This window comes from Empidonax traillii, unplaced genomic scaffold, assembly GCF_003031625.1.
Source record: "Empidonax traillii isolate 1590-97213 ecotype Southwest subspecies unplaced genomic scaffold, ASM303162v1 scaffold364:size1245619, whole genome shotgun sequence".
Classification (NCBI taxonomy): domain Eukaryota; kingdom Metazoa; phylum Chordata; class Aves; order Passeriformes; family Tyrannidae; genus Empidonax; species Empidonax traillii.
In genome coordinates, this window is record NW_020955557.1 from 869,911 (window position 1) to 897,520 (window position 27,610).

At 38.9% G+C, this 27,610-nt stretch overlaps 1 protein-coding gene across 9 annotated transcripts in view; it reads right to left on the reverse strand.

Moving 5' to 3' along the window:
* Positions 1-27,610, reverse strand: part of TENM2 (teneurin transmembrane protein 2) — a 448,458-nt gene that overhangs the window by 94,426 nt on the left and 326,422 nt on the right. For 5 of the 9 annotated variants that reach the window (XM_027892714.1, XM_027892710.1, XM_027892709.1 and 2 more), the window contains 4 exons: positions 18,896-19,101; positions 10,869-11,064; positions 8,000-8,101; positions 4,274-4,306 (listed from right to left, as the gene is read on the reverse strand). In XM_027892714.1, the coding sequence (XP_027748515.1) occupies positions 4,274-4,306; positions 8,000-8,101; positions 10,869-11,064; positions 18,896-19,101 (537 nt within the window). The remainder of the gene's footprint in view (positions 1-4,273; positions 4,307-7,999; positions 8,102-10,868; positions 11,065-18,895; positions 19,102-27,610) is intronic. The other 4 variants (XM_027892715.1, XM_027892711.1, XM_027892713.1 and 1 more) reach the window with 1 other exon arrangement.

Genomic DNA, 27,610 nt, shown 5'->3' on the forward strand with positions numbered 1-27,610 from the left:
ATTAAACACAAAAACAAATTACAAAGCACACAGCACAGTGAGCACAATTCAGCTCAGCAGAGTATGGTTAGAGTAGAGAGATTCTTGGCCACCAATGGAAGTATTAGAAAGGAAAAAAGATTTGTGGCCTGCCAGAACTAAGCTGCACAGTGGTCTGTGTCCTGCATGTATTTGTATGCATGTCCACTTCCCTGCTGCACTGGGAACCTTTTGGAATAATCTACTTATTGGAACAGAAAATATTTGTGCAAATAGATGTGTTTGTGCTGCACATATATAAGAAGAGAAGAAAGATAAAGTAAGTAAATATCTGATAATACAGCAGCCTTCAAAAGCAGCTGTGAGAGATCAAATGAATGTACCCAGTTTTTAATAAGTTGGAAAATATTATATAATACTGTTGAAGAAAAATCCATTAATAAGATGTTACTGTGTTTCCATCTTGGACATAAGCTAAGCAGACTTTCTTACCATATTAAGCCAATAAAATTTGGTTCCAGTTCAGCTACAGGACTGCCCATGGCTCCAGTCTTTGGTCTCTAAATTTCTACATGCTGGGTAGTCAACGATCAGATTAAGATACCTGAGTGTTCACCAAAATCAGAGATTCCTTATGCATCCACTTTTTACCTCTAGTGTTTTGTTTATCAGTGCCATTAGCAACTTCTCTCAGTTATTATCTTCTTCCTTCACTACTGATCTCCTCAGTATTCCCTATTTTTTTTTGCTGATCCTTTTAGCTTTGTCTTTGAAATCTCCTCCTACAGAATAAGTCTGCCTTCTTAGCTGCAACTTGAATTTGGAAACACAGGAAGGGGCAGTGCAATCCTCATGCACAGGTTTGGCTGTATGTTTACTGGTATTTTGATATAGAAAACCCTACACTAGATGCAAGTATCAGGTATATTTAACAACATTAGGTGAATAGCTTTAAAAAATTTAAAGCATTTTTGTTGCCCTGTAGAGGCACAATTATAACACCAAAAAAAAAGGAAAGGTGCGCCTCTAAACAACAGGAGCATCCCCACTTGAAATGATTCAGGACTAGCTCTTTTGTAGATAAATTCTTTATAACCTAAGCTCAAAGCTGGAATCAACAGAAGCCATAAAACCTTTAAGAAAAATGAGAAGTCAGTATTTTGCATGTTGAAAGCTATATTTTTAAAGCCTGTTTTCTCAAACATTCCCAAAGCTAAAAACAGCTCCTGGGTCCTATTTCAACTCGGCAAATATTCTCTTACAAAGAATGCAAAGGATATGAAGCACCCACTCCAGCCCAGGGCAGGCTGGGGAGTGATCTGAGTACTCTCCTGTCACCATCCTGTCACACACAGCACTGCTAATCCTCTCCTTTAATCTCCAATGTACTGCAGGGACAGGAACATACTTTTAAACAGCAATGAAATGTTAGGATGCTAAATGACTTGTCTTGTAACAGAAATTTAACAAGGTATCTGTTGTAGAATTCTGGAGTCCAGGCTCTCCAGTCCCCTGTTCTTACTTCTAATCTCCCACAGAATTCATGAGGATTGATGAGGAAAGCTGCAGACTAGACACGAGGGCTCCTGTATTCTATTCCCTGGCACTACTGACTGTGTGCCTTGAGCCCCTTTTGGAGCCATGACCACTAACAATCTGAAAGAATTCAGTTTGTGACCCCATCAGTTCTTGGCTCCTGTTTAAATTGCCAATTAGCAAGAGCTGGAGTGATGGATTTTGTGTTGGCTCTACTTGTCTACCTGACACTGGATCAAACCTACTATCTCATTTCATGCAGGCAAGTAGCAGCTGACAGACAACAATGGCTGTCAGTCACTGTCAAAATAGCTTTTATGTCCATTTATTTATTCTCTAATTATTTTAGGCAGAGTTAATGGCACAAACCCCTTTCTACAGTCTACTTCAGTTCTGTAAAACTAAGAAAAACGAGGGCAATCACTGTCCTATGCAGAAAACTCACTTCAAGGCAACTGAGGACATGATCAGTTTGAAATGAAATAAGTCTGCTAATAAAATATGAGACTGGGAAAACGAGAAGAAACTTTGTAACAAAGGCTTTTTAAGGAACTGAGTCGGAGAGGTGGGAACTGCTGGAGAGGAGCGTTGCCAAAGACAGCCTTGTCTGTTCAAGTATCTAAATGATGCTTCCACCCACTGCGAGGGAAGATTTGAGTGACAAGCCAGGGCTGTGCTGCTGCTGCAGCACGCACAGAAGTTGGCACACATACACACACAAACACACAAAACCCAAAAACAAACCCACCCAGAAACAGATACAAAGAGAGAAGCTGAACATGCTGAATTTTGTCAACTGCAAGAAAGGATGTGAGATATGTGTGGGTGACAAATCAGGAATGCAGTATTTCCAAAGAAAAGCACACATTTTTTTTCTCCCAAGAGTATGATGTAAGTGATGAGACATGCTGTGATTATGAGCATGTAAAATGCTTACCAATAAAATATTTTCTTCTTTAATTTATCTTTTCTCTCTAACCCACTATTTCTCAGCCCTACCCTGCATTCTTGCTCTGTGACTGTGGATAATACCATCGCTCTACCTATTATTAAGGTTCATAATCTGGGTATTTTTTTTTTTTACTTCTTTTCTCCCCTCACATTCAGGTTTTGACAAAGTCTTACAGATTTTTTTTTTTTCTGCATTGCATCTCTTGGTCAGAATTCTGCCCTGGCTTTCAGCAAATAAAATCAACACCAAACAAATGCCTTTTTCTACACGTTGATAAATTCAGTCTTCCTCAGTCATGTTTATATGCAACAGTGCTGCAAAAATCATGTTGGTAATTTATTAATCTATCCTTCAACTGTGTCCCTTTTCTTTCCCAGTCCTGTTTCAGGTCTTTTCCTCCTATCACACAGAACACCAGCTCATGCTCTAACTCCACTTATAGATCCCCTTCACCTCACACTGCTCACTGCTCAAATTCTGACTTTGACCTTTCTAGGACTTAGGATGCTTTTGAGACTCAAATTTTAGAAATTCTTTCTTTGAGCTGTTTCCTATGGTCAGTCTCCCCATTTGCCCTCCCTTATCCACAAGATGTTATCTATTTGCCCTGTTATCCCTCCTAAAGCTTTATTTTACACAGAGCACTCCCAAACTGAGAACAGTCACACTGCTGGTGTGTTTTTAAATACTGTATAATAACTGGTTTTCCTTATACTTCCACATTAATTCCCCTTCGACTTGTATTGATCTGGTTAGTTCCTGGAGTCAGGCACTGCTTTTATTTATTTTTTTTGCATGTAAAGAACTACCCACAACAGATCACCTTTAACAAATACTATTGCTCATGAAAATCTATTCATAATACCACAAATCCAGCATTTTTCCTATTCTATTGTCCCTCTCCAGCTCTTTGCTATGCAAGCCAGTCTGGTGTGTGTGTTTAATCTGACCAACTTCACTTGTCTGATCTGTAACCTGTTACTGCAGTGAGTCACCTGAACAGTACAAGACACACGTTCTATTTGTCTGTGCCAGGGAAGACCCAAAGTGCTGCCTCACCTCTGTGAGGTCACACCTCCTCTGTGCAGGACAGGCAAAGGAAAAAGGCTGTTCAGTATTCGACTTCCAAAGTCCGGGGGACCTTTGTCTGCTTGAGCCATTTTTAGCTCCCATAATTTCAAGCCAAGTTTTGAAGACAAACACTGCTTTCTTTACTGACAGAGACAGGAAACACAAGCTCCCATACATTACCAGCATATGCCTGATACCATTAATTTGCGTGGGCCACGTGCTCCACACAGCAATGAACCAAGTACTGAATTATTCAGCAGGATGCACCCCAAAATTCATGTTTTCTCCATTGCAATCACTGCCAGAATATCTTATGCCACTGGGAGCATTCTGGACACGGCACAAAGAGAACAGTTTCAAGCAGTGTATTCAACTGATGAAAAAACATTACTTTATGCACTACTGTCCAAGCAACAAGCCTCCAAAAAACCCGAGTGAGAAGAGTCTCAAACAACTGAAATCAGAATAACAACTGAAAAAAAGCATGAGTTGCTTCTTCTAGCAATTATACCTTACTTACCTAATAATTGTCAGCTTTTTTACATTTTTATACAGAGTTAATAGCACACACACACAACAAAGAAAATGGCAGTGGTAGGAACTCTTATTGTGGTGCAAACAGCAAATCCATTAGAGTAAATTTCAAAAGAGAGAGACTACACTTTACAGCTTAGTAACTATTTCAAACTAAATAGATGTTGCAAAAGAAATAAAAAGAAATTTAAAAAAACCTACCCTTCTTTTTATACTTATTAAAGTGGCGCCGTCCTTTGCCAGTAAGCCAAAAACAAACAGAATGAAAATAAAATAATGAAAAACCCACACAAGGAGAACAGGAAAAGAAACCGCGAATAACATAAATCTGATTAATTAGAGCTCTTAAAAATCAGATTAAAAAGTCAACCGATCAAACATCGCACAAATTTTTGGTTTTAAAAAAATTCTAAAGCCTTCAATCCATTTAGATTAAAATATTAAACATGTTTCTCATTACATTGCATAATCAACTAAAAGTATCTGCTAAATGGCGACTTCATGGCAGTTGACATAAGCTACTTGAGTCCGTTTTTGTCCTTCTTTTACTAATCAGACACCATCTCTTAGCAGGCTATGCTCATCATGCCAATGTACAAATCCCATGTGATGGTGCATTGTTCACCTTCTCAGATTAGCTAAAGATGCTTATGATGCAAATCCTAGCATTTCAAAATGCAAAATTAAAGGAGGCTCTGTGCACAGTTGCAAAACAGTCTATGACAGGGTCTTTGGAAGCAGCTTTGTTAAAGGAGTGGAAGAGTTGCATTGCCCTTCAAATACCTTATGAGATAAAATTAAATTGTAGCCAACTCTGGGTCACTTCTAGGAACTCAACTCATTGTGTCACTGAACCCTACAAATGGTAAATGCAGGATGCCTGCTTGCAGATCTACCACAAAACTTGGAAAAAACCAAACTATGATCAGACATCAACAGCAGGAACACTAAGGAAAAAGGACATCTTGATATAACTCAGCAGTTATGCCATAGGGATTATGGAAAAATAGAGATGAATATAAAAAGGTGACAACACACCAAAATAAGATAATCATAGCTGCATGTCTGATTCTTTAATTGATCCTTGGCCATAGCATCACTTTTCATCAATAACTCCTACAGATAATTGTGGGCAGGAGGTTACTCACAGTGCAGGTCAATTCCCAGCAAATCTTCCACTGGCTTTAACTGTACACACTTGTTTTATCAGGACTCATCTCCACACACTGAATTATCCTCTGATCAGCAGATTTCCTTTTTCTTTGTATGCCATATCTTATCCACATGAGATCAAAGTGTACCATTACCTTTTCTGTATGTTAGATGAAATTCTTTAACCTTAATTAGGTTACACTCCAAATGGTTTCAAAAGGAATCCTGCCTCAGCAAGGAGGGAGTAAATCTGTTGATAGTGGATACCTGAGAATAAGCTAATTCCATTGGTAATGGTAAGAAATAAAACTCCCTCCCCAGTATTTGGCAGGAGTGTTTCAGAGGGGGAAGGTTGGACCACTTCAGTCAGGGTACCAAAGTACTACAGCCTGTGGGGTTGGGCCTCTGGTCGCCTCAAGATGAGATCTGTGACAGGGCTACAAAGGATCATGTTCCCTATCTATCAAACTTGGGTTTCACCCAAAGTGAAGCTCAGGTTGCTGTCTTGCTGCGTGGACCAAGTTCTAAAAGCCACCTGAGGAGTTTGTTCACATTTTCCCCGTGTCGCTTTATTTGAGTCTCGCCTCAAATTGTTCTCCAGTAGAGAAATGAGACATTGAAAGATGTGTTGCTAGGGAAATAATAACTTTAAAAATCTGATGGAAAGAAAATCATTATACTTTCATACTTGTGACAGCTTAAATATAAATTTAATATTACTGTAAATGTACATTTAACATGTGTCCATACATGTCATATGCTGGAAAAGATGCAATTCTCTATCTCACTGTACTGTGTTTTACCACGCATACAATCCCAATTTTCATTTCTGTCTTCTGAAACTGCTCTCACACAGAGTAAAGTGAGCAGAAAAATCTGTGGCCTCGAGAACAGGCATGGAAGTGCCTGTGAAATGGGTGAGGCGCAGAGTCCTTGCACCCAACTCAGCCACAGTTCTGGGCAGGGCTCACAGGGTAATGCTGTGCAGTTCTGTGCCTGCACAGAAACACGAGTGCTGTCAACGAGCCCGTGTTGTCGTTTTATGTAGCTTTCCAAGCTTCTTTGTTCTTTAGAAATACCACGGTGTCTGACAAGAAAACAGTAGAATAATTGAAAGAAGCTTCCAAGAAACCATTCCTGCTTTTGAGGGGAAAGAGACAACACAGAAAGGACAAAGCAGGAAGCAGAGGGAACGCACTGAGGGGCAGGAGAAGCCTGACAGATACAGATACAGTTTGACACCCTAGAAAAAAACCCCTATTTTATCTGTCACAGCCTGAACAAAGTATTTTCCAGCATTAACACAGCATACAGTGTTACACAGAGGTTGAGCACACAATGCAGGATTGCTCCACAGCTCAAAATGCAAATGAGTTGATATAATGGCCATGTGTGTGTGAAGGGTGGCAGTGAAGCACACAGTCACTGCATGCACACTTTCACAGGTTAACACCACAGAAATGCATACAGCTGTCAATCCGTATTTATAGCACACATTATCACACCATTTACTTTGTGGGATACAGATATCTCCTCTCTGTATTTGCCAGTTGTCTTAATTTCTCAGGTAATCAAACAACATGCACGCTGCATTTGAAGCATTCTTTAAAATGAGCAGGGTGAGCACTGAAATAACAGCATTAGCTTTCCAAGGCCCTTGGGGTCTCTATTTTTCTTTTCTCTATTTTTTTTTTTTGTTGTTGTTGTACTGGAGCACCTTCAAGAGCCAAATATGGAGACACTAAATGGAAATTACTCCCTCCAGTACAACTATAACAGTTACTCAAGGAGTATTTCATAGACATGTATACTAGATGCTACAGCAGGGAGATAGGTGGGGCACAAATAACTGTCCTCAGGACTGGATCAGGAGTCTAAGAAGAAATGAGGAAATTTCTAAGGCCCTTCAGGTTATTTCAGAAAGCTTTCTAACACCAGGCATTCCCCTCTTTGAACTCTAACAACCCTATCCCCGTGGAAAACAACTGTAAGCACAACAGTGATAGTGTGCCTAAATCTTACACAAACTAAGAACGAAGCAAACTGTAAAATGTTTGTTATGAGTGTCCTCAGGAACATCAGGGAATACAAACAAGCCATTAAATTTAGACAACATATCTGATACTAGCTGTGTAACTGAAGAGCTCCTCCTTTATGAATCTTTTCCCTATGACAGCTATCCCAAACTCTCAGAAAAACTTAATAAACACATTCTGCCAATCCACAGATGTCATTTAGATTTTTGCTTAATCCCTGATAGTAATGCATTTCCCAGTTTTAGTTGTCAAAATTTACAACTGACATTTAAGGAAAGGTTTATTTTAAGATTTTATTGAGTCTTACTTATTTTCCTACAAGAGGAGAAGTTCCTTCAGTGAAAGAGTAACTGTATATGCAAGAAAGATGCTTTGTGCTAGAAGTAAGGCTTAGGTAAGCCAGAATATATACTACATACTGTCAGTAAAGAAGTCTTTTGTTGCAGACAGTTAATGATTATCAGAAAGCATTGATAATTCATCCACTTTTACAGAAAATAAATTTATTTTCTGCCATTTCTGCCTGTTACCTCTGCCACAAAAAAGATGTAGCTATTCAAGCTCATAGGTAATGTAGCAATACATCCTCTTGATCCTATTTAACTTGAGATCTAAGGGGAAAAAAAAGCATATTGATCTATTTGAATCTAGCTTGGACCCATGCTAGCTAGCAGGCACTGCAGATCCTTACATCACAAACACACACTGTGGTTATTTGTAAATATAGGGAAAATGATACCTTTGGCACAGTCTGCTCCATGAAATCCTGGAAAGCAGTGGCAGACACCTGACACACACTCGCCGTTCCCGTGGCAGTGACGTGGGCAGTCCTGCACCGAATCTGAAATACAAGAAACGCAGGCAATCAGCCTACTCATTCTTTGCCCAATTTTTCTTCAGTTTATTTTGCCTTCAATACTTAAGAGTAACAACCCCTACTAATATGAACACCACAGGGTTTGGGTGAAGCAGAATGCACCGAATTTTGTGGCAGCAAAAGCAAGTGTTGAGATCTGGTGATATATCAAAGTCTCTGGGCACCATTAGAACTCAAAGTCTTCTGATAGGGCTCAAGTCCTCTGTTCCAACAGATAGGTGGGACCTCTGAAGACCTGAAGACCTATGTTGGGATTTATATTATGTAGCAAACATAACATTTCACCAGGAAAATCAACACTCTCCCTCCTGCAATGACACTTCGCTCTGGCACAGCCACTCTGCCATGGGACACATTATCCCAAGGACTGGATCTTCTTTGCCTTCTACAGACATTTAAAGCCTCATTAATTAAGCTGAAATATCTGCTGAACATGACAAAAAGGAGCTTTTTTCTTCTGGCAAATAAGTATACTTGATTCTAAAAAAAAAAATATTAATTAAAAAGGTGTAAGCAACTCTGCAAAAGGATGAAGGAGAGTTCTGTAAAAACTGAGGAAAAGTTTAACAGAGTGACTGACTGAAGTGATGACTTCAATAGTATGAGGACAATAGGCACATCAGTCTGATAACATTTTAGCTGTACCAACACTAATTTTCCATGATTTCTGTTATTATTCGGATAATACATACACTACTTTGCATAATAACAACCCAGAAATAAAATTCCAATTTTGAAATTAATTCTTAAAACCACTTTAATTTGAAAGCTGCTGGATTTCAGTGGAACATATTTTCAACAATGAGTTATTGGAACAAAAACCTAACTGGGTAGTTGTTACTCTTCGCTATTACTCCCTGTGGTTGTGTGACCTGTGCCTCCAAACTAAATGGCTCTGTCAGTCCCAGACACCAAACCAACAGCATCTGTACAAGACAGAAAATAAAGTTTGGATTGGGAACCAGCGGAACCATCCAGAGTATTGTTTGTCAAATTAAACTTCAAAGAAGAAAAGGACTCAAGCACAACTTTAAATCTAATTTCACAGTTGCAGGACACCAAATACAAACTGTCTAAAGGAAGTTCTCAAAGAGAATGTCATTAGCTTGGCCTCCTGAAACGATTCATGTAAACGATGAAGAGAAAAATTGAAATGTAATGCCTAAAGATATCAATTTATCTTGAAGGAGCTTGTTTATAGATTTATTCATTATTTTGCTTCATGGCATACACAAAAGCATTCTTCTGTGTATTCAAAAATCATGGTAAATTTAGTACTGCCTGGGAGTTAACATAATTCCTGTTATTCTTTCTCCTCTTCCACACCAGAGAGACGTTCAGCTGTCTCAGATCCTTTGATTATGAAGTGTCTGATATGGGTGTGTGTAGAACCACCTCTGAACTGGACAAAATACTATACTTTTCTCTGGATTTCATTCCAATTACTATCATTGCACTACCAAGTAGTCTACCTGACTATTAGACCTTTGATGGTCTTGAAAGCTGTAGCCTAGACCAGGCAACTCTTCTAAGGGCAGCTTATAATATCCCAAGGTTTTCTAAGCACAACAGGGGCGTAACAAGACAAAAGCATGAATGTTCTTGTTGTTTTTGGAGAAGCAGAAAAAGCCTTTCATGGGCAAATAAACAAGTCTCTCTCTCTCTCTCTCTATTTATATATATCTCAACATGTATAGCACCTTATAAGCTATGAAAAAACAATAATTTTTTCATGTTAACTGAGGTTAACACAAAATAATTATGTTCACACTTAATGGCAGTATTGACTATCCACCTACACCCTTCTTGAGACTTAAGCCAACAAACTGAATTTTATACTAGTGTAAAAGGAAAAAAACTAATCTTCATATTGTTAATCAGACAAGGTTGGAAAATACCTCTGACTATTTCATGTTTAAAAACTGACCTGCTCTTTATGCAGCTTCTCTTTCCCGAAACTAACAGGAATTACAGACATATACAACACAGTGCCATTTAACACTTCACCAGCCAGGGCAGAATATGAGATAGACTATCTCAGAAATTGTTATGCCCCTGTGACAAGATAGTCAGCAAAGTTCATTAAGTGCTCCAAAGTTCAACAAATATAATAAAGCCTGGAGAATTTAGACTCACTTTGATTTTCAACTAAATATAACCCTGTTCTTCTAATAAAACTGCAGGCAAGATGTTTGGCTCGTGATTCCACCATGTTGAGGAGATGACTCACTATTAGGTGAGTGGTAAGCTGTAAGACAGCATACAGCTAATTAACTGACTCAATTAATCTCTAGGGTGGCTGCAAACAATAACCTCATTTGCAGGTATCGTTTTCTTGAGCTGCCTTTCTACTAAGATTAAACAGCTCTCCTGTTGGATCCTATTCCACCTGGGTGTAAAAGAAGCTTCTTCAGAGAAGCAAATAAGAAGTATAAAAATGACAGATAAGGGAGAGGAATATTAACTGGGGAATGCTTCAAACCAGACTGAACTTATCTGAGCCTTGTTTTCCCAAACTAGACTCAAGATGTATGGAAATGCTAAAATCTAAAGAGGGAAATCAGCAATTAAAAGTGTGCTCTTTGTCAAGAGTAGCGTTGAGGGAAAAAAAGCACAACATAACATAAGGACAAACAGCCCAAATACTGAAGATTGCAAAAAAGTATTAGAACTTTAAGTAAGGGAAGGTGTAAACAGAAAGGAAAAATGCTCAGCTGGTGGAAATACCTACCCAAAATGACTGTACTGAAAGAGACCACTTCCTTGTCCTTGCCATCATTGTAAAATGCCAGGTGCCACAAACCCACATCCAAGTACTGGACAAACACGGCCTCGTTCTGAACGAGGGTCTGAATGCTCCGACGTTCCCGTGGGGACTCCACCACACTCCATTTCTCTTTGCCGTCCAAGCGTTCCATGAAATCATACTGCAGGGGGAAAAAACAGGGGAAAAAAAGAACAAAAAAACCCCAAAACAAACAAACAAACAAACAAAAAAACCCCACCACAAACAAACAACCCCCCAAACAAACAGAGCCGAATACAAATAATATTTCAGCTCAAAGTCTCTCCCACCTTGTTATAAAATGGTATTTGTGACAGATACATCAATGTGAAACTACCATTTACCAGCTGACCATGGAACACACATTCTGGGAATTATGCATCTTTCCTCTCTAAAGGTGATCAGAAAATGCACAAATGGTATTGCTTAACAGGGTGGTTTTTTTAAAAAAGAAATGAAATCTATGATTTGGTCCGTTACTTTTAGGTTCCAGCTTTCAAAGCTGGAAATGTTCAACTTTGGAGGCACACACCCTTTTCTAAGTAATCACCTACAACAAATTCTTGCTGCAACAGGAGCAGACATATGAGATGCACCTCCAGACATACCAATGAATGGAAGATCCCAGAATGTGGAATAGGAATAGCACAAACAGGAAATGTGTTTGTCTAACGGGTAACTCAGCGTCTGATAAAAATACACTGCACAAGTTTTACATCACAGAGGAGAAGTTGCTTACCTGAGGTTGTTTGCGGAACAATCAGGGGCAAATATGACACAACAACCAGAGGGAGCATGGAAAGGAATAACACAAATCAAGTGGCTGAAGGAATTGGACTTATATTAAGGAAAACTGAGAATTTCTGGTTGGATGGTTTCCAAGTACAAGAGAACATTGCATTAATCTTTGGAAAAGGGATCAAACAGAGCAAGTGATTATTTAGAGTATAAGAGGGATGGCACCATTAATGGCATGGAACTAAAAAAAGAAAGAAAGAAATTTAAGATGAATGTCAGATAAGTTTCCCATCTATTAAGCTCAGTAAATAGCCTCCCAATGGAGATGCCACAATTAAACAGGACTGGAAGAAATATTGGTTAGTCTACATCAGGGAATAACTCTGCATAAAAAAGCAGCTGGACTAGCTTTCCTAATAGGCTTTTTTTTTCTGTCTTTATTGTCTGTGATTCCGGAGCTCTCAAGCTGATGCTAATGCTCAACTGAGTGGCTCTCATAGTCCCTATCTAAGGGAAGCCCTCAAGAAACAACAAAAACAATATATCTAATCTTTTGATAGTCGTATAACAAGTCCCCTATGAAAACACATCTTGTTTTAGACACATTTATCTGTGTAGGAGTAGATAGAGATAGATAGACATGTCTAAAGAAAGATGTATGTGTTCAATAAAATACAGTAATAGTATGTGCTTGCTTGCCAGTGGCTTCATTACATTTCCCTCCGTTATCTCTAACACATACAGGCTGTGCTTGCAACAGCTCTGAGAAAACATCCACCTTCCCTTGCTTTCAGTTTAAACAGAAAACTGTCATTTTGCATCCTAAACAGAATAAACATCCACGGAGGGCTGTCTTGTACACTGCATTCCACTCATTAACAGCGAGTACTAGCAAAGAGTATACAATATGCAATAAAAGGATGAAGATTCTCCTTCTAGTGGAAGAGGCTGAATGGATTTAACACTTTAGTGCCATGCCTCGCCTCTGTCTAAAACTGGGATACAAAAGCTCACCTTGCTAGTTGAAAATTTCTAAGTTATATACCAGCAATACACTCTGCCTTACAACAAAGGGAAATACATGGAAGTACTATTGACTTCCTAGTAAACACGTGGATCTGATGCCAATATGCAGCCACAAAGGAAATCTCTGGCAGGGAGGAATTTGAGCCCAAAACCTACTAATGCTAAAAGCTACCATCACAGGGAGTGCATTATCCACTCTTTCCTATGTCTTTAAACATGGGACAATGCAAGAGAAGTGGAATTAAAAGTGCCACCACACTGTCAGTATCAGACTGCCATCCACTTGAGCCTTTTCTCACATGGGATTTTTACAGGGGAAGGTAAATCAGGCAAATTGGTACATTTATGCCAAAGCACACCAGAGATTTAGAGAATTCTGAGATGTCAGTAACTTTCAGAATATCCAAGGTACCAAACACACATATCTCTATCTCCTAAATCAATGACATTTGGAAATACTGCTGAAACCCACTGTCTGACAGCCAGAGGTTAAGGACAGACTCATCACCTCCTTGGGAAATGTTGTTACTGGGGTAACATCTTGGGGAAAAGAAATTGTGCTCTTCAGAACAATTGTTCACAAAGGGTCAACTAAGGAAGCAGCAATAAAAGCTGACATTTCTCACTGGCAACATGCTGTTCGTCTCTGCTTGTGCTGGCAGGTTCCTCTGCCTCCCCTCTGTTTGATGCTGATTCCACCTCAGAGAGTGGAGAAGGCTCAGCAGTTGGCCAGATCGAAGGGGAAGAGTGTTCAGCCTGAAACTGCTTGAAGCAGTTTAAGCTGCACAATCTCTTTTCACCATGCCGGGGTGTGACCCAGTGAGAGCAGATCCCTTGGCATGACCCCCTGTAAGGTTATGATTTTAACTTCGGTACAGTTCAGGCTGGCATTGCCCCTCTTTAATCAAACTATGAAAAACAATTTAATGCTCAGGTAAAAAATGGCTAAACCTGAATAACTGCATGAACGGTGAAGTACCAGTGCAAATTGATACAGAATATAACTATGCATTTTTATCCCTCTTTGGATTCCTCAGGACTGAGGGGGAAAAGAAAAAAAGATAATGATCTGCTGGTGGTTCCCTGGGTGTACTAATCTCAACGTGTCAGCAAGGACTAGGTATATATGTACCCCAAAATTGAAAATCCCTGACTGAAGAGTCACTGAGATGGCACTGTGAATTCATAACCTGATAAGATTTCTTCACACGGTTGGCTGAATCATCATTTTGCTTCTCCTGGCCCTGTTGATTTTCTGATTTACCACACTTGAGAGATTAATTACTTTTATATAATGTTGTGCTGAAGATATCAGTCTTGCTTTAAAGCTACTTATTGGCATATATGAATAGATTAGAAGACCCATCTACGAAAAGAAGGCAAGTAGTTTCATGATCATTAAGAAGCAACTGTGGAATTCTTAATCTAACACACACAACACAACTGCTAGGGAAGAGACCGCTAAATCACATGAATTAGGGAATGGATGTGTCAAACTAAACTAAATCTCTGAAGTAATTTGGAAGTTTCACTGACTTTTGAATTTTTTTCCCCTTTTTTTAATGATCCTTTATATTTCATGGTTTCATACTGAAAGTCACACAAAAATGGCAAAAACTGCTCAGGAGCAACATGCAGCAGAAATCCCAAATGGCTGCATCATCAGAGTTCAATTCTGCAGCAGGGAGTACTTACTATGATTAAAGTTCCATATAAGCAAGTGACTTGCCAACCTACCTCGCTAAACAAATTCCAAATTCACGCTCTCAGTGAGTTTGTTTATTTTTACTACCCGGCATATCGAAACCCTACTGCTTACTTTTATTTACAAACCTAAAATCTCATACTAAGTTCTTTCTGGGCAATTTGTTTTTTATAATTTCTCCATTCAGTGCTTTCAGCGCATTTTATTCATAGGCTAATAAGGACTTTCTTTTTCCAGTAACCATGGGGAGTCAGCAAAACGCTTTTGGAACTTCACATATGCAGTTGTGACTCCACTGCACGGGGCCATCCATCCAGCACAGATCCACTGAGCCCAGTTTCACAGACAGAGTGAACTTGTGAGCACTGCAATGCAGAGAGAGCTCACAGGGGTCAAGGCTGAAAATGTAGAGAGCCTGCAAGATCTTCAGGGCCTTTCTTTCTTAGATTTGAAACTATTTTCACGCCTCCACAAAACGCCTGTTTGAAATTAGGAGTTGAAGAGAAAGATTTCTTAGAGCTCCTGTCTTAATAATGGATGCATATCCAAATGGAGGGGGAGAGTATATTTGGCACTGTGGCTCTTATTTGCCTTTATGCCAAAGCCCTGCAGGATCTAAGCAGCCAAGAAAACATATGTCGGGGAAACTTGTTTGCAAAGTGCTTTAAAATTAGTTCTTCATAAAATCCGGTTGGTAATTATTAATTAAAATGCAGCCATGAAACATCTGATACCCTCCATGACAGCCAACCAGTTTGTTTTCACACTTGGATGTGACATGAGCTGACCAGGGCAGTGCAGCACAGCACAGGCAGACAGGGGGTGGTCAGAGCACCTGAATGTGTTTGAGCACTGGCTAAAACCCAAGCTAACATTGAAGCTCCCCAGCTCTTCAAGTTGTTCCAAATAAAGCCATTTTCTCTTCTGAATGAAAACAGCTTTCATTTTGACACGAAAAATTCTGTAAGTATAACACACTCTGATGGACATGAAAACAACACAGCTCCGTGCACTGCCTTCTCCAGACATTCCAGTGATGTTCCTATAAGGTTACCTTATTTCATGCATCATTTGGAACGTTCTACCAACATGTAGCAACCTCATAATTGCTGTAATCTCAGCAGAGTCACTTCGTGCATTATTTGACATTTACTGTTCATTTTCTGTACAGTATCAACTCTATTAATATGACTCTCTTCCACTAAATTCCTAACGATCATTCAAGCCTGCAATGTGCATTCTGTTATTTCCACACAGTACTGCACAGGCTGGGAGGATTTTGCTCCAGAGCACTGCGTTCCTGTTTGCAGTCTGCTTGCCACTCAAAACTGCATTTTTACTGCTCCTCCAGAGCCCCCCTCCCTGTGCACATGGCACACGAGGCTGCATCCAGACAAGTTTACAGCTACATCAGTTTGACTGACTAAACCAGACATTTGGAATATTTGCTAAACAGTAATACTGAGAAGGTTAAATCTCAGCAGGGCTCTCAGACAGGAACTGCATCTTGTTGTCTCAGGTTAATCATGTACCTAATTTGCTGATTATTGACTTGCTCCCACAAAGGATTTTACTTGGCTTGACATATCAGCACTGATCAGTGATGAACTGTCAAGTGTGGCTGTTACTGCTTTAGAGCTCATGTCCCCAACCTACAGAAACAAGGATTTTAAATTTCAATTTTAAAATATCGCCTGGTGTCAACTTCAGACTATTTTCATTAATACAAAAGCTTTGTGCTCCCTTCTCTCAGAACAAGGCTTCTTTTGACTAACTCAGGTCTGCAACAGCTTGCCTTTTTTTTTTTCCCCCCCCCCTAAAATTATTTCTCTTGGTAGTAGCTTGACTGAATTTTGATTGCTGGGCAAAAATACCAAGGAATCTTCTGCTGTACCACCCTGTTAACAAGCACCAGGACCCTCCATGGATGTGGGAAAGTTTGTACTGCAGATTTAGACCAGATGTAGACTAGTTTATAATGCAGATTATACTAGTGGATTTCAGTAACCCTACTTATAGAAGAGGTTTGCAACCTCATCTAAAGCTGGAAAGCAGCTTCTCTGAGGAGAAATCCAGCTCAGGAGGTAACACAGTTGGTATTTCTCATTATTTAATTTAACAGAAAGGTCATGAAATTTATATTCTATGGATGTGGAGTGAAAGAAAAAAAGAAAACTTTGCCCGATCACAGCCTTCTCAGATAAGAACATAATGAAACCTAGAACAAATACATCTGATCATATTGCAATATAAAGTTCACCTTGAATTAAAAAGAAAAAAATATTTGTGACTACCAGTTACTTCCCACTGGATTTCTTATAAAAGATACAGGCATACCTCCACCACGTCTTAGGTCAAAAAATTATAATTAACCTGTATTTATAGCAAATCTTGATGATTGCTTTGGAGCTTTGGTTGCCCTAAGTAATTTTCATTTCATGATTTCTACTTTTGTTTGTTTTCCTCAACTAAATGGCCAATTTTTTTCATGACAGAGTAGGGGAAGTAGTGCCAAAATTCTGAATTAAATAAGACATGCTCCATGAATTATGCCATTACCTCATTGCAACAGCTGAAGATCCACAGACATAATTTCACCCTCAAGACAACAGATTGAAGCATTACAGCCAAAACATTCTTAAGAAAGGCTCCCACCCTGGAATATATTATCTGTGGGTATTTTTTGTGTGGCATGGATGTCTGAAAACGGCTTAAAATCCCTCAACAGCCCTCTGCAATTTCCCCTATTTATCTAGACTTTTAAACAAATTTGGGGGTGCTGCATGATAATGTCTAGTTATCTGGAAAAGTGACCACATGCCCTCCCCTCCTTGGGCTGTGGGCTGCTGATCCTGATTCCTTGCCAGTCAGATATACCCATTCAGTAACTCAGGGAACATTTTAAAAGAGCATACTATACAGTAAGTTAAACAGTCAAAGCTCCTTCTTCACCAGTTCTTAGCAGCAGAGGACATAAACCCGTGTAAACCTCCTCACTCCTTTCTTCCCAGCTCTGAGCAAAGATTTTGGTCCCCAGTTAGGACTACAGGAAAGAATAAACACTGAGCAATAAGAGGCAGTGCAGAAGAATTCCATAAATTTGCCTGACATTGGGAAGCAGGTCCAAAATTCAGATAACGTAAGAGTAGTTTTCCCCAGAAAATTAATTGGCTCCCTCCCTGTTCGTACCACGAGTTTGTGCATGCACACGGACACAGCTCACCCAGAGCTGATATCTCTTTGCAGGCAGTATTATTTTCCCTACATGGCAATATGGAGCAATGCAATTATGTTAAAGCCTCTGGGTTTTTAGCTGGGATCATGTATTTTAACCATTTCTGCAACTGCAGTTTGCTTTGCCAAAAAACAGTGAATCAGGGCAAGCCATCTAGAAATTTTAAATGAGACTTTCCCAAAAGGAATCATGGAATCATTGCTTTTTGGAAATCACACACTAAATAAAGCATTTAATTTTAGCTGAGAGTTTCTGAATAAAGAACTAACTTGTAGTAGCAAGGATATACAAAAAGGGTCCTTTTTCCAAAAGATGTTTGCTATTTCTGCTTTCCTTCCACTCTAAGGAATGGAGGCTCTTTCCTTTTAGTATGTGTAACTGCAAGTATATTATTTCTCATATAGTTCTAAATTAAGTAAAATTAAGTAAATGGGAATCTTTCCATTCACATTAATGAATTGTCAATATAATAAAGAAATTCTCTCTGTAACAGAAAATATCGCTACACCTTCTCATAGCAAAGAAATTAAAACACCTGTTGCACAGCCTAGAAGAAAAAGGTACTTAACTTTACAACTACCTTACCTACAGCCCTTAGCTCTGTCCTACAGGGTCACTCTAAAGTGGGGTGTTACTGACTTCTCATCTCCGAGGCTGGGTAGAAATCAAGAAGAATTGGGTTTCCCAACTGCAAGACTTGCCCCATGTCTGAGTCAGATGATATATCTAAATACTGCCCTTGAAGGAAAAGGGGTAAATGAAAGCTCTCCAACACGTGGCCACTGTTTCATGCTCTCTAATGTGCCTGGGTGGCAGAGATGCCAAGGTCTGCTGCATCTCCCAGTGATGCCACCCAAACTGCCTGTGGAGATCAAAACTTCTCTGAAGGTAGAAAATTCCATGTTAACACATCTGGCTGTGCAGGCACTCCCACTGTACGCAGGGCTGTGAAAATGGGAGCTTGACCAACACCACCCATCATTTTGACTGGTGCATAACTGGATGGGTTTATCCCAGTCGGTGCCAGATCTATCAGAGATTTGAAACCTGGCTTGAATTGCAAGACCATCATTCCTTAAAAAGATCACTTCTTTTATCAATGCATTGTTGAGGTATGTAACAACCTAGAAATGTTAATATCAGGGTGTTCAGTCAAACACAAAGTAATTCACAGGAATCCCCAAACTTGAGTTCCATAAACTTCAACACAGATGCTCTAAAATTTTTGCATTTTGACATTTAAAGGCAACGAACACATGGATAAAGTACCTGGGCATGTGATGGTGGGAGTCCTCTTCTTATATAAACACCAAAAAGAGCATCCTTCCCTAAGGATATGTTGAACTTCAGGAACTGTGGCTGGCTGATATGGATCTGAGACCTCCAAAAAACTCCGGGGGGCACCTCCTGGGTGACCCTGTGTCCAACTTCTGTTTCTCCGCTATCGATGCTGCTATTCCTGCTGACCCATGGTCCTGTGAAATAAAAGCAAATATAAATCAAATGAGAGAGAGCTGTTTACAAGACAGGTAAGTTTTATTCATTCAAGATGAGCATCTGTGGCAATGACAGCTCTTAAATCAAACCGTAACTTCTTTATTCTGATGCAATCTGCCCGCTATTTCAATCAGTAAGAATTTGGCCCTTATATTTGAAGTAAGAACTCTGTGAACATTTTTTCTTTCTTTCTTTTTTATTTTTTTTTTTTTTTGGTGGAACATCTGCAATCTTCTAAGCCCTCAAACCCTTTAATTCTGCAATTGCTTCTTACTGATCAAATATAGTAACAGTAGAGAGTCAATCAAGCTCATGTGAATCTCCCTGTGCTCTTTTCAACTGAGTCTTTTACACAACCAGAGTATAAAAAAATTACAAGAAAGGTGAACTGAAGGGGTAACTTCAATCTATATTAACTGATTGTAAATTTTTATTACCAGTTTCATTCACCAAAGCAGGGCAATAAACTCAGACAGGTCACAGACAAAAGAGTGGACAGAAGAAACAAAATGCACAGAAAAGGGTTTAGAGGACAATTTCTGAACTCTAACATGCATCTTCTCCTTCAAAGTAAGTTAGCACAACTCAGTGCAGTGCATTTTAAGTTCTCTCTGCCTGAAGCAAGGTCTATCTACAGGTCCTTCTCCCTCGTGCTGTGGTTAGTTAAAACCCATCATTTGTTGGTTCTTCATCATGCGTTATTGAAGACAAGATACAAGACCTTTCTGGTTGAGTGCTCTGGCTTCCAGCCCATGAAACAGTGAACCTGTAAAACGTGGTGCAAATCCTTTCTGAATGGGTTCTGAGGCTACATGTATTTTAAACACAGAGTGTGATATATGGAATGAGCAGGGCTTTGATTCTGAGTTCTATATTCCCAAATAACATGGTATTTAAAAATTCTTACAACAGACACTATAATGACCAGAAAAACCACAGAAAATAACTGTTAACAATCACAGAAATTGAAAGGCATCATTAATATCACTGTTAAGATACACTGGATGGTAATGATACCTCTGATACAACCTGAGAGTGTTTGCAAAAAGCCCGATGTTTACTTGGTGCTTTTTTTTTCCATGGTGCAATGCTATTTTCCATAACTGGCGAGTTACTGTTGAAATATATTCCAGCACTGTATGAATGCAACAGGATGGCACAGAATAACATATAATTCCAGCAGGTAAGTACATAACAGCTTTTCTGTCTTGACTATCTTTAATTGAGAGAGCAGCAAAAGCACTGTTTCAATTATAGACTCCAAATTATCTATGTTAGCAGCACTTACACTTGTACATAATGAAACAGATATTATGTTGGCAGTGTTTTGAAATGGTAAAAGAATGCTCTGAGTCCCAACTGCTATACAGTTTTCAGCAACTTGTTTGTTTCTTCATTTTCTATGTTAATGGGTCTACAATAACATCACAGCACTAACAAAGAGAAAGGAGGAGATGCTGGAACAGGCTGCAAAGAAAGGAAAAATGGCTGAGAACATCAAGGAATGTGCTTTTAGAGCCGCCCAAGAGCACAGATAGGAACGAGATTCAAACATGTACTGTTTCATAAAAACCACAGGGTGTCATTTCTAATGCATTACTGCAACAGAGGATATCTCAAAGTTCCAATCTCAGTGCAGTCAAGCACCATCTCACTAGAATTTAAATGAGTCCTTGCCCACATGGGCAGGCAACCCAGACACAGAGCACAGAAAAATCACCTGCTAGGTGCTACACTGGAATCACTGGCAGAGCTGGGAAGTCAGCATAAAACTGAGGGCTCCTTCATCTCCTTTGAGTACAACATTACTCCACAATTCCAAGCTGTGGTGGTAAATGATGAATTTTTGTCAACGTTCTTATGGAGCATGCCGTAAATCATTTCCTTGGAACCAAACTGTGCACACCTTAAGGAACATCAGCTGTATCTAATCTGACAAAAGCTCCTCGATACACTCAAAGAACCTCGTCCTTCAGCCCCAGTATATCAAAACTGTCAAAGAAAAAGCTATTTCCAGTAGTTATTATTATTATCCAGTGCAGCAAATGTACTGAGCATGCAAATGGCAAGGCTACCACAGTCCCTGTTGGCAGTTATGGTTTCATTGGCTCTTTAAGCAGCTCCAAAACACCACCATCAGTGACTTTTGCTAATTATATTGCTTCCAAATCTGTTGAGTATATATTCCCTAGAATTACAACTTTCAGCTCTAATGGAGACTCAAGTTTTAGTATTTTTGGTTAAATTCAGTCTTAACATCCTTTGGATTTCCAAAATTCTGTATGGTATTTCTATCTAGGAAAGGGCATTTTTGAGGACTCAAATACATCAAATAAGCTAAAACTATAATGTTCCAGCATTCAGGAGAACCAGAGTTACATTTACACTACTTCAGCATGCAAAGATAAAAAAATATATCAGATGTCAAACTTTACTGACCAAAGATTTTTAGAAAAAGACCATTTCTTCATATTTCTTATTAAAAATTAGAAGTGATCATCTTAAAAATTGGTGAAAACTGCAGATAAGACAATTGAATTTGTGGTTATCAGTCAGCCTAGAGAGAAATTTCAGGTTCCTAATACTGAAATGATTCCGTTCAGGTTTGATATTCTCTTTGGAAGCATTTCCCTAGAGATGCTCTTTTCTTTTTGCTCTAAAACATAACTGACCTGGTTACTAGTTCTCCAAACCACTCCTTCTGGAACATTTCAGTGTCTCAGGGAAATTTACCTGGGAAGAGAACTCTGACAGGGGCTCAACGCAGCAGAGGATATTAAGAGCAGGTTAGATGATCAGCTATCACAGGTGATCAAGATGTACTTAATGTACACCAAAGAATGGAACAGATGGGTGACTCTTTTCAAATCTGTATTTTTAGAGTACAGCATCCTCTGTATCTGCTCTATATTCAGCCTGTGCCACATCTGTGACAAACAGCTGCTGCCTCACCTCTGGCGTTCTGAAATGGATCCTTTTCTTTTGCTTTTCAGAATTTAATACATGACAACCTGGTTTTATGGCCCTACCTTACAATACTGAAATAACACAATTAAGAAATGGTTGAAGTTGTACCAAAGTCTAGGTTTCATATCTGCAAGTTCGACTTACAGCTTAGAAAGTTTTAAGTCCAGAAATATATCAGAGCTCTAAGATTATGCATTATTGAATCATAGTCTTACAAATTCCTGCTGAGTTATTCCTGTTGATATGAGACACAAAATTAGTGACAGCATCTTGGTTCTACTCCTTGCTTTGATGCTGCCAGTGCACCTGAGTTGGTCATGGCCTTGATGTTCTCAGATGACTGCTTGTGAAACAGAATAATTAACAATGACAGAATTATTAAAAAATTCTTGGTGATGAGGACCGAAGAGCAGTAACATAAAAATACTAAAGGAGGTGTCTCAACATCAGCCCTTTCATGTTCCTTCCTCCCCAGGCTAGAAATACAGAAAGGGAATGCAAACTAGGTATGACCACTGAATCTGTTTTCTCAGTTAAATAGGCTTAAGTTTATTTTTTTAACCTGAAAAGTAGACCATCATCCTGGCTTTTGTATTTGCAATGCCTTTTATTTCCTACTAACAGCTTCACTGACAAACCCTGTCTCTACAGATTTAAACTTTTTCTATAGCTCCCTTCAGTGCTCACCTCCTAATGCAGAGAATCTATCTTGCCACCTGACTCACTCCCCTCCAGCTATTTTTAGAAGCTTTTCCATTTTGATGGACCACTGCAGATCACATTCAAAGAACATCAACTGCACTTAAGTGAAGTTACAGATGTGACAAACTGACAAATCTGGGAAGAAAGACTAACCCCAACAACTCACACTACTGGGAACAAATGAATACCAAGATCATTCTCTCTGCTGTGGGTGACTGTTGCAAAGTTTCATCTGTTTATCTTATAACCCCATGGATACTTGATTTTTTTTCCCCCCTGTCATTTCCTCTCTGTAAACATCTACAAAAGAGTTTTAAAAGCATACTACTTCATCTTACCCAGGGGAGCCATTTCAATCACTCAGTCAAACATATATTCATCAACTAAATAACTCTTATTCATTTAAACTGCTGCGTTATTTACCCAGTTGAATTACTATTTTGGCATATACATTTGAAAAGACTGTTTTAGCATTCAAGCATATTTGCCTTTGAAGCTATCAGAGAGGCAATACATGACAACAGCAATGCAAACTCCCCCTGCTAAGTTGTCAGCAGGTCTCATCTGTGAGCTGGAGGTCAGATTCAAGGTGGCAGCGGATGGGACATGCCCAGTCAGCCTTTAATTTAACTGATGTCAAGCAGTGTCAGCTCTGGAGGCAGAGCTGTATTTACACTGAAACCAGATATACTTGAGTATTTATAACTACAGTATCCCACACTGCAGTTGAAATTAAAAATAAAAATGAAATCTGGCTACCGGCAGTGTCACGCCACAGACATCACACTGGAACAGCAATTAACTCCAGGGCTGTGACTGTGCCTTCATCACAGGGGTGACTGTAAACTGCACCTTGAGAACACTCTTGGAAAGTGACTATCAGAATAACCACTCCAGTGGATCCATAATGAACTACCAAGATCATGTGGACAATCTCAAAGTAAATACAAGCAATAAGTATCACCAGTGTTGGTTAAAGAGAATTCTCTTTGATTTCTTTTCCTATAATTCTGTGTTACTTATAAATCACTGCTGCAGACATAGCTTTCCTCACCTTTTTATCTAACCCCTTTTTCTGTTGCTGTTTGTTATACAGCCAGGGATTTTCACAGATGACTTGGAATTCTGAAGAAATTTATGGCACAGCTGTGTAAAGGAAACCATTCAATGTAAAAACACACCCCACTGACTTTTTGCCACAAAAGAATGTGTGAGAATGACTGTGGTTCTCAATGACAGTTTAATTTTTTTCCTCAGGTAAATTTGCTACTTATATGACCAGACATTTCTTATTGTTCCAGAAAGACAAATAATAAAAAATAATAATAAAAAAAAGTCTTTTCTATACAAATATATTCAGTGGAAAAATCAGTGCTATGAACTATTACCATGCTGATGACTCCCTATATGAACTTATGCTTCAAATTACCTACTGCTACCACAGCAGTGCCCTAGGACTCAAGTGAAAACAGATTCTTTTTGAAACGTGTACAATAGATTTACTACTTCTACAAAAGAAATTCCCACAGTCACAATGAACTAAAAAGCCAGGCAATGAGAGTTTGTCTGGAGGAGCTGCTATGGCACATCTTGAACCTCAGTTATGCTGAAGATGCTGAGGTACCAATGAGCTCTGTTTCGTGAAGTGAGGAGGAAAGAAGCTTCTGAATTTGTACAAGCTTTCAAGAGCCCAGTAAAACAGTTTCTGATACAAAATCACAATCTCAGGTTGTTGGGTCAGCATCCCAAATTTCTGTTGTGGCTAGAGGAAAGAAAATCTTCAAAGGGAGTGTCTGTTAAGATCCCTGGTCTGGCTCAGCTGCAGCCAAACAATGTGGCCCTGCAAGTGGAATCAAGCATCGTGTTTTAACATCCTTGATACACCTAAAAATTTAGGTACATCTTCACATGACTGTGAGCATGAAGATGCACTGTTTTCAGAATCCAAAGCAAAATACAACCAATATAAAATCAAGATCTGTTAGTTCACTGCATTTCAAGAACAAATGTAAACTAGTGTCACTTTCTACCCGAGCATAACAATAGTCTGACATTTTATAATGCACTTTATCACCTAACTTTGAACACTGCAACTTATACTATCACCATTAACATCATCAAAACCTAACACTCCTCATCTCTCTTGCTGAATTTAGCCAAATATTTTGCTTTTGCTAAGACAGCCCTTGAACTTGGTGTATTTTCAGACGACCACATCTGCAAGCCTTCATAGAGTCCATATTAATAGTTCTGCTTGCTAATGTGTTAATTAAGATCTACATTACATTAGACTCATAACTACTTAATAAGATTAATCCACCTGGAAAATGACAGCATGTCTTGATTAAATTGAACGAAGGTAACAGAAGTGACATTTAAAGCACATTGATTGTTATTGCATTTTGATCATCTGTTTCCAAGGGTCTGAAAGGAAATGGTGGAAACCCAAAGATTCATGTTGTTTACTTTGTTAATGAGGTATGAGTTTATCTTTTACAACATGACAAAGAGTTCCCTCCAGCTGTTCCCAGAGTCCTTACGCCGTCTGCTGAGCAGGTTTCCAGAGGAGCACAGTTGGGGGTAGCACCAGTGCCTCGGGCAGTCGAGTGAGGAACTGTTCTTTTTGCGCCTGAACCCCAAATCGTCACTATGCAAGGGTGGCAGATCCTCCCATTGCATCATTTTGTTACTCCTTTAACACTGCCTGTCTGCTGCATTCCTAATAAAGTAGCTCAACTACTATTTTCTGTGTCCAAACCAAAATGTGACTTGCAGCTGCATCTGGCAGAGCTCTCAGCATCATTTGGAGAGGGCTGAAGACAACCTGTACAGCTCCACAATGACTGCTGAGCTCAGCTTTCCACATTTATCCATGGAAAATTTCTGCTAGATCAGTAGGAATCTGTTTTTTCTCCTCTCTCATCTCAAGTAAGAAAGATGGCATCAAATTTAACAGCAAATTTAACTTCCTTTGTTTCATTATTGCCACTATATTTGCAATGCTGAACGTGTTATCTGGAAACAAGTATTTTTTGTGATACCTCAATACTTTATTATTTAATTAACTGTAATTGTCTTTTTGAAATCCACACACATTGTGGTAGATTTAGTGAAATATCTCAAACTGACCATGAGCCTGAATCAAGCTGGTTGGTCCAGTGAGACACAAACCCTCAATTACAGGAGTCAGAACACAAATTCATGTCTACTTTTCCCAATTAGTATATTTATTGTACATAAAGTGATCTTTCAGGTTTACAATTGCCCACAGTTATCTTTGGTGTCTTTTAAAATGAGGATTTCCAGGATCAGAGACCTCAATCTCTTACTGTGTTTTTCAGCTTCATAGAACATTATTTTAGGAAATAATCAATATAAAAGACTAAGTCATTTTTGAATTACTACAAAATCTGCTAAATCTGTGAGCATACCAAAGGCAATATTTCCTAAACAAAAAAACTCTACATCAAAGCATTCTTTATGTGGATTTGCAGCTGGAGTTGGTTTGGATATTTCCACATAAACGGTAGGTTATCTTAGGTGTCCTCTGACATGATTTTAGTTGACTTTCATGGTATATTCTGTCAATTAAAAAGGAAACAGCACATAGTCACTTATTTTATGGTAATGTGTGTCTAACCTTCTGCATAATTTTAAATCCAGAAAACATTTCTGGCACAGATTAACAGAATCTAGGCACAGAAAAATCCCATAAGGTCATCTAACTCACTTCTTCATGAAGACGCAATTACTTCCAAACATGCCTCTTTTTCCCCCCACATTTTTCCCTAATTTAGATTTACAACACCAAAATTCTAACACTATCCTTACAAACTGTAAGAGACAAACGGGCTTCACTCTCAGAAACCTTTTATTAATGTCATTACAATCTACCTCGTCCCTGTAGCAATTCCATGGCAGTGACAATTTTTCTTTTACCCACTATGTAGGGATACTGTGTTATAATTTGTATAAAGAGAGGAACTTTACTTTTGTCCCTTAATCTAAACCCCTAGTTCAGCACAGCTTTGCAGCATGGTGGACTTCACTTGCAGTTTTACAGCAGCACTGAGGATTGTTCTACCCATTGCACTTGCCTCCTCCTTTCAGACATACCCAGTTTTAGTGAGATGTAGTGTGTAATTACAAAACTCCTGAAACTGTGTTATCTTAATAGTGAATTTTGTTTTCATTCAGGTAGGAATATGCAGTAATAAAGTAATTTACATTCATCCTAAATTGCAGTTTTATTATTTTGTACCAGAATTTAGTCTCTTAATAAGGAACAAGCAGATCAAATTGAATATCTGCTTTTTTTCTTCTTCTTTTTTTTTTTCTCCTTTCAAATTGCTCTACTTTAAAATGCCTTGCTTGCTGAGTAGGCACAGCTTGTGTTTAAGTGGCCCTTCTCAGACTAGGGGTTAAAGGTTTCTTTGGGAGACCCATGTTTTGAAAAGAATGGCTTCATCCTGAGTTGTGTCAATTATAGAAAGGTCACTCTCCACAGCCAGAGCCCTGAAATGGTTGTTGTGTTAAAAGCTGTCAGAGGCTTTCCTAAAAACTGCTGGGATAGCAATATTAACTTGGACATAATAAAAGGAAAGGTGAGGCAGAAAAACTTTTTACCCTTCCCTGCTTTAAGAATTTGTCTTTTCGTTATTCCTTGTGTTCATCCAAACCTGTCATTCATTTTATTCCACTGTGGAAGATTACTTGCTTAAATATTGTTCTTCCCCATTCCCCCAGGTTATCAACATTTCAGCAACCTTCTACAAAATGTCAGAAGAACAAGTAAACTTTTCCAACATGCTCTGAGGA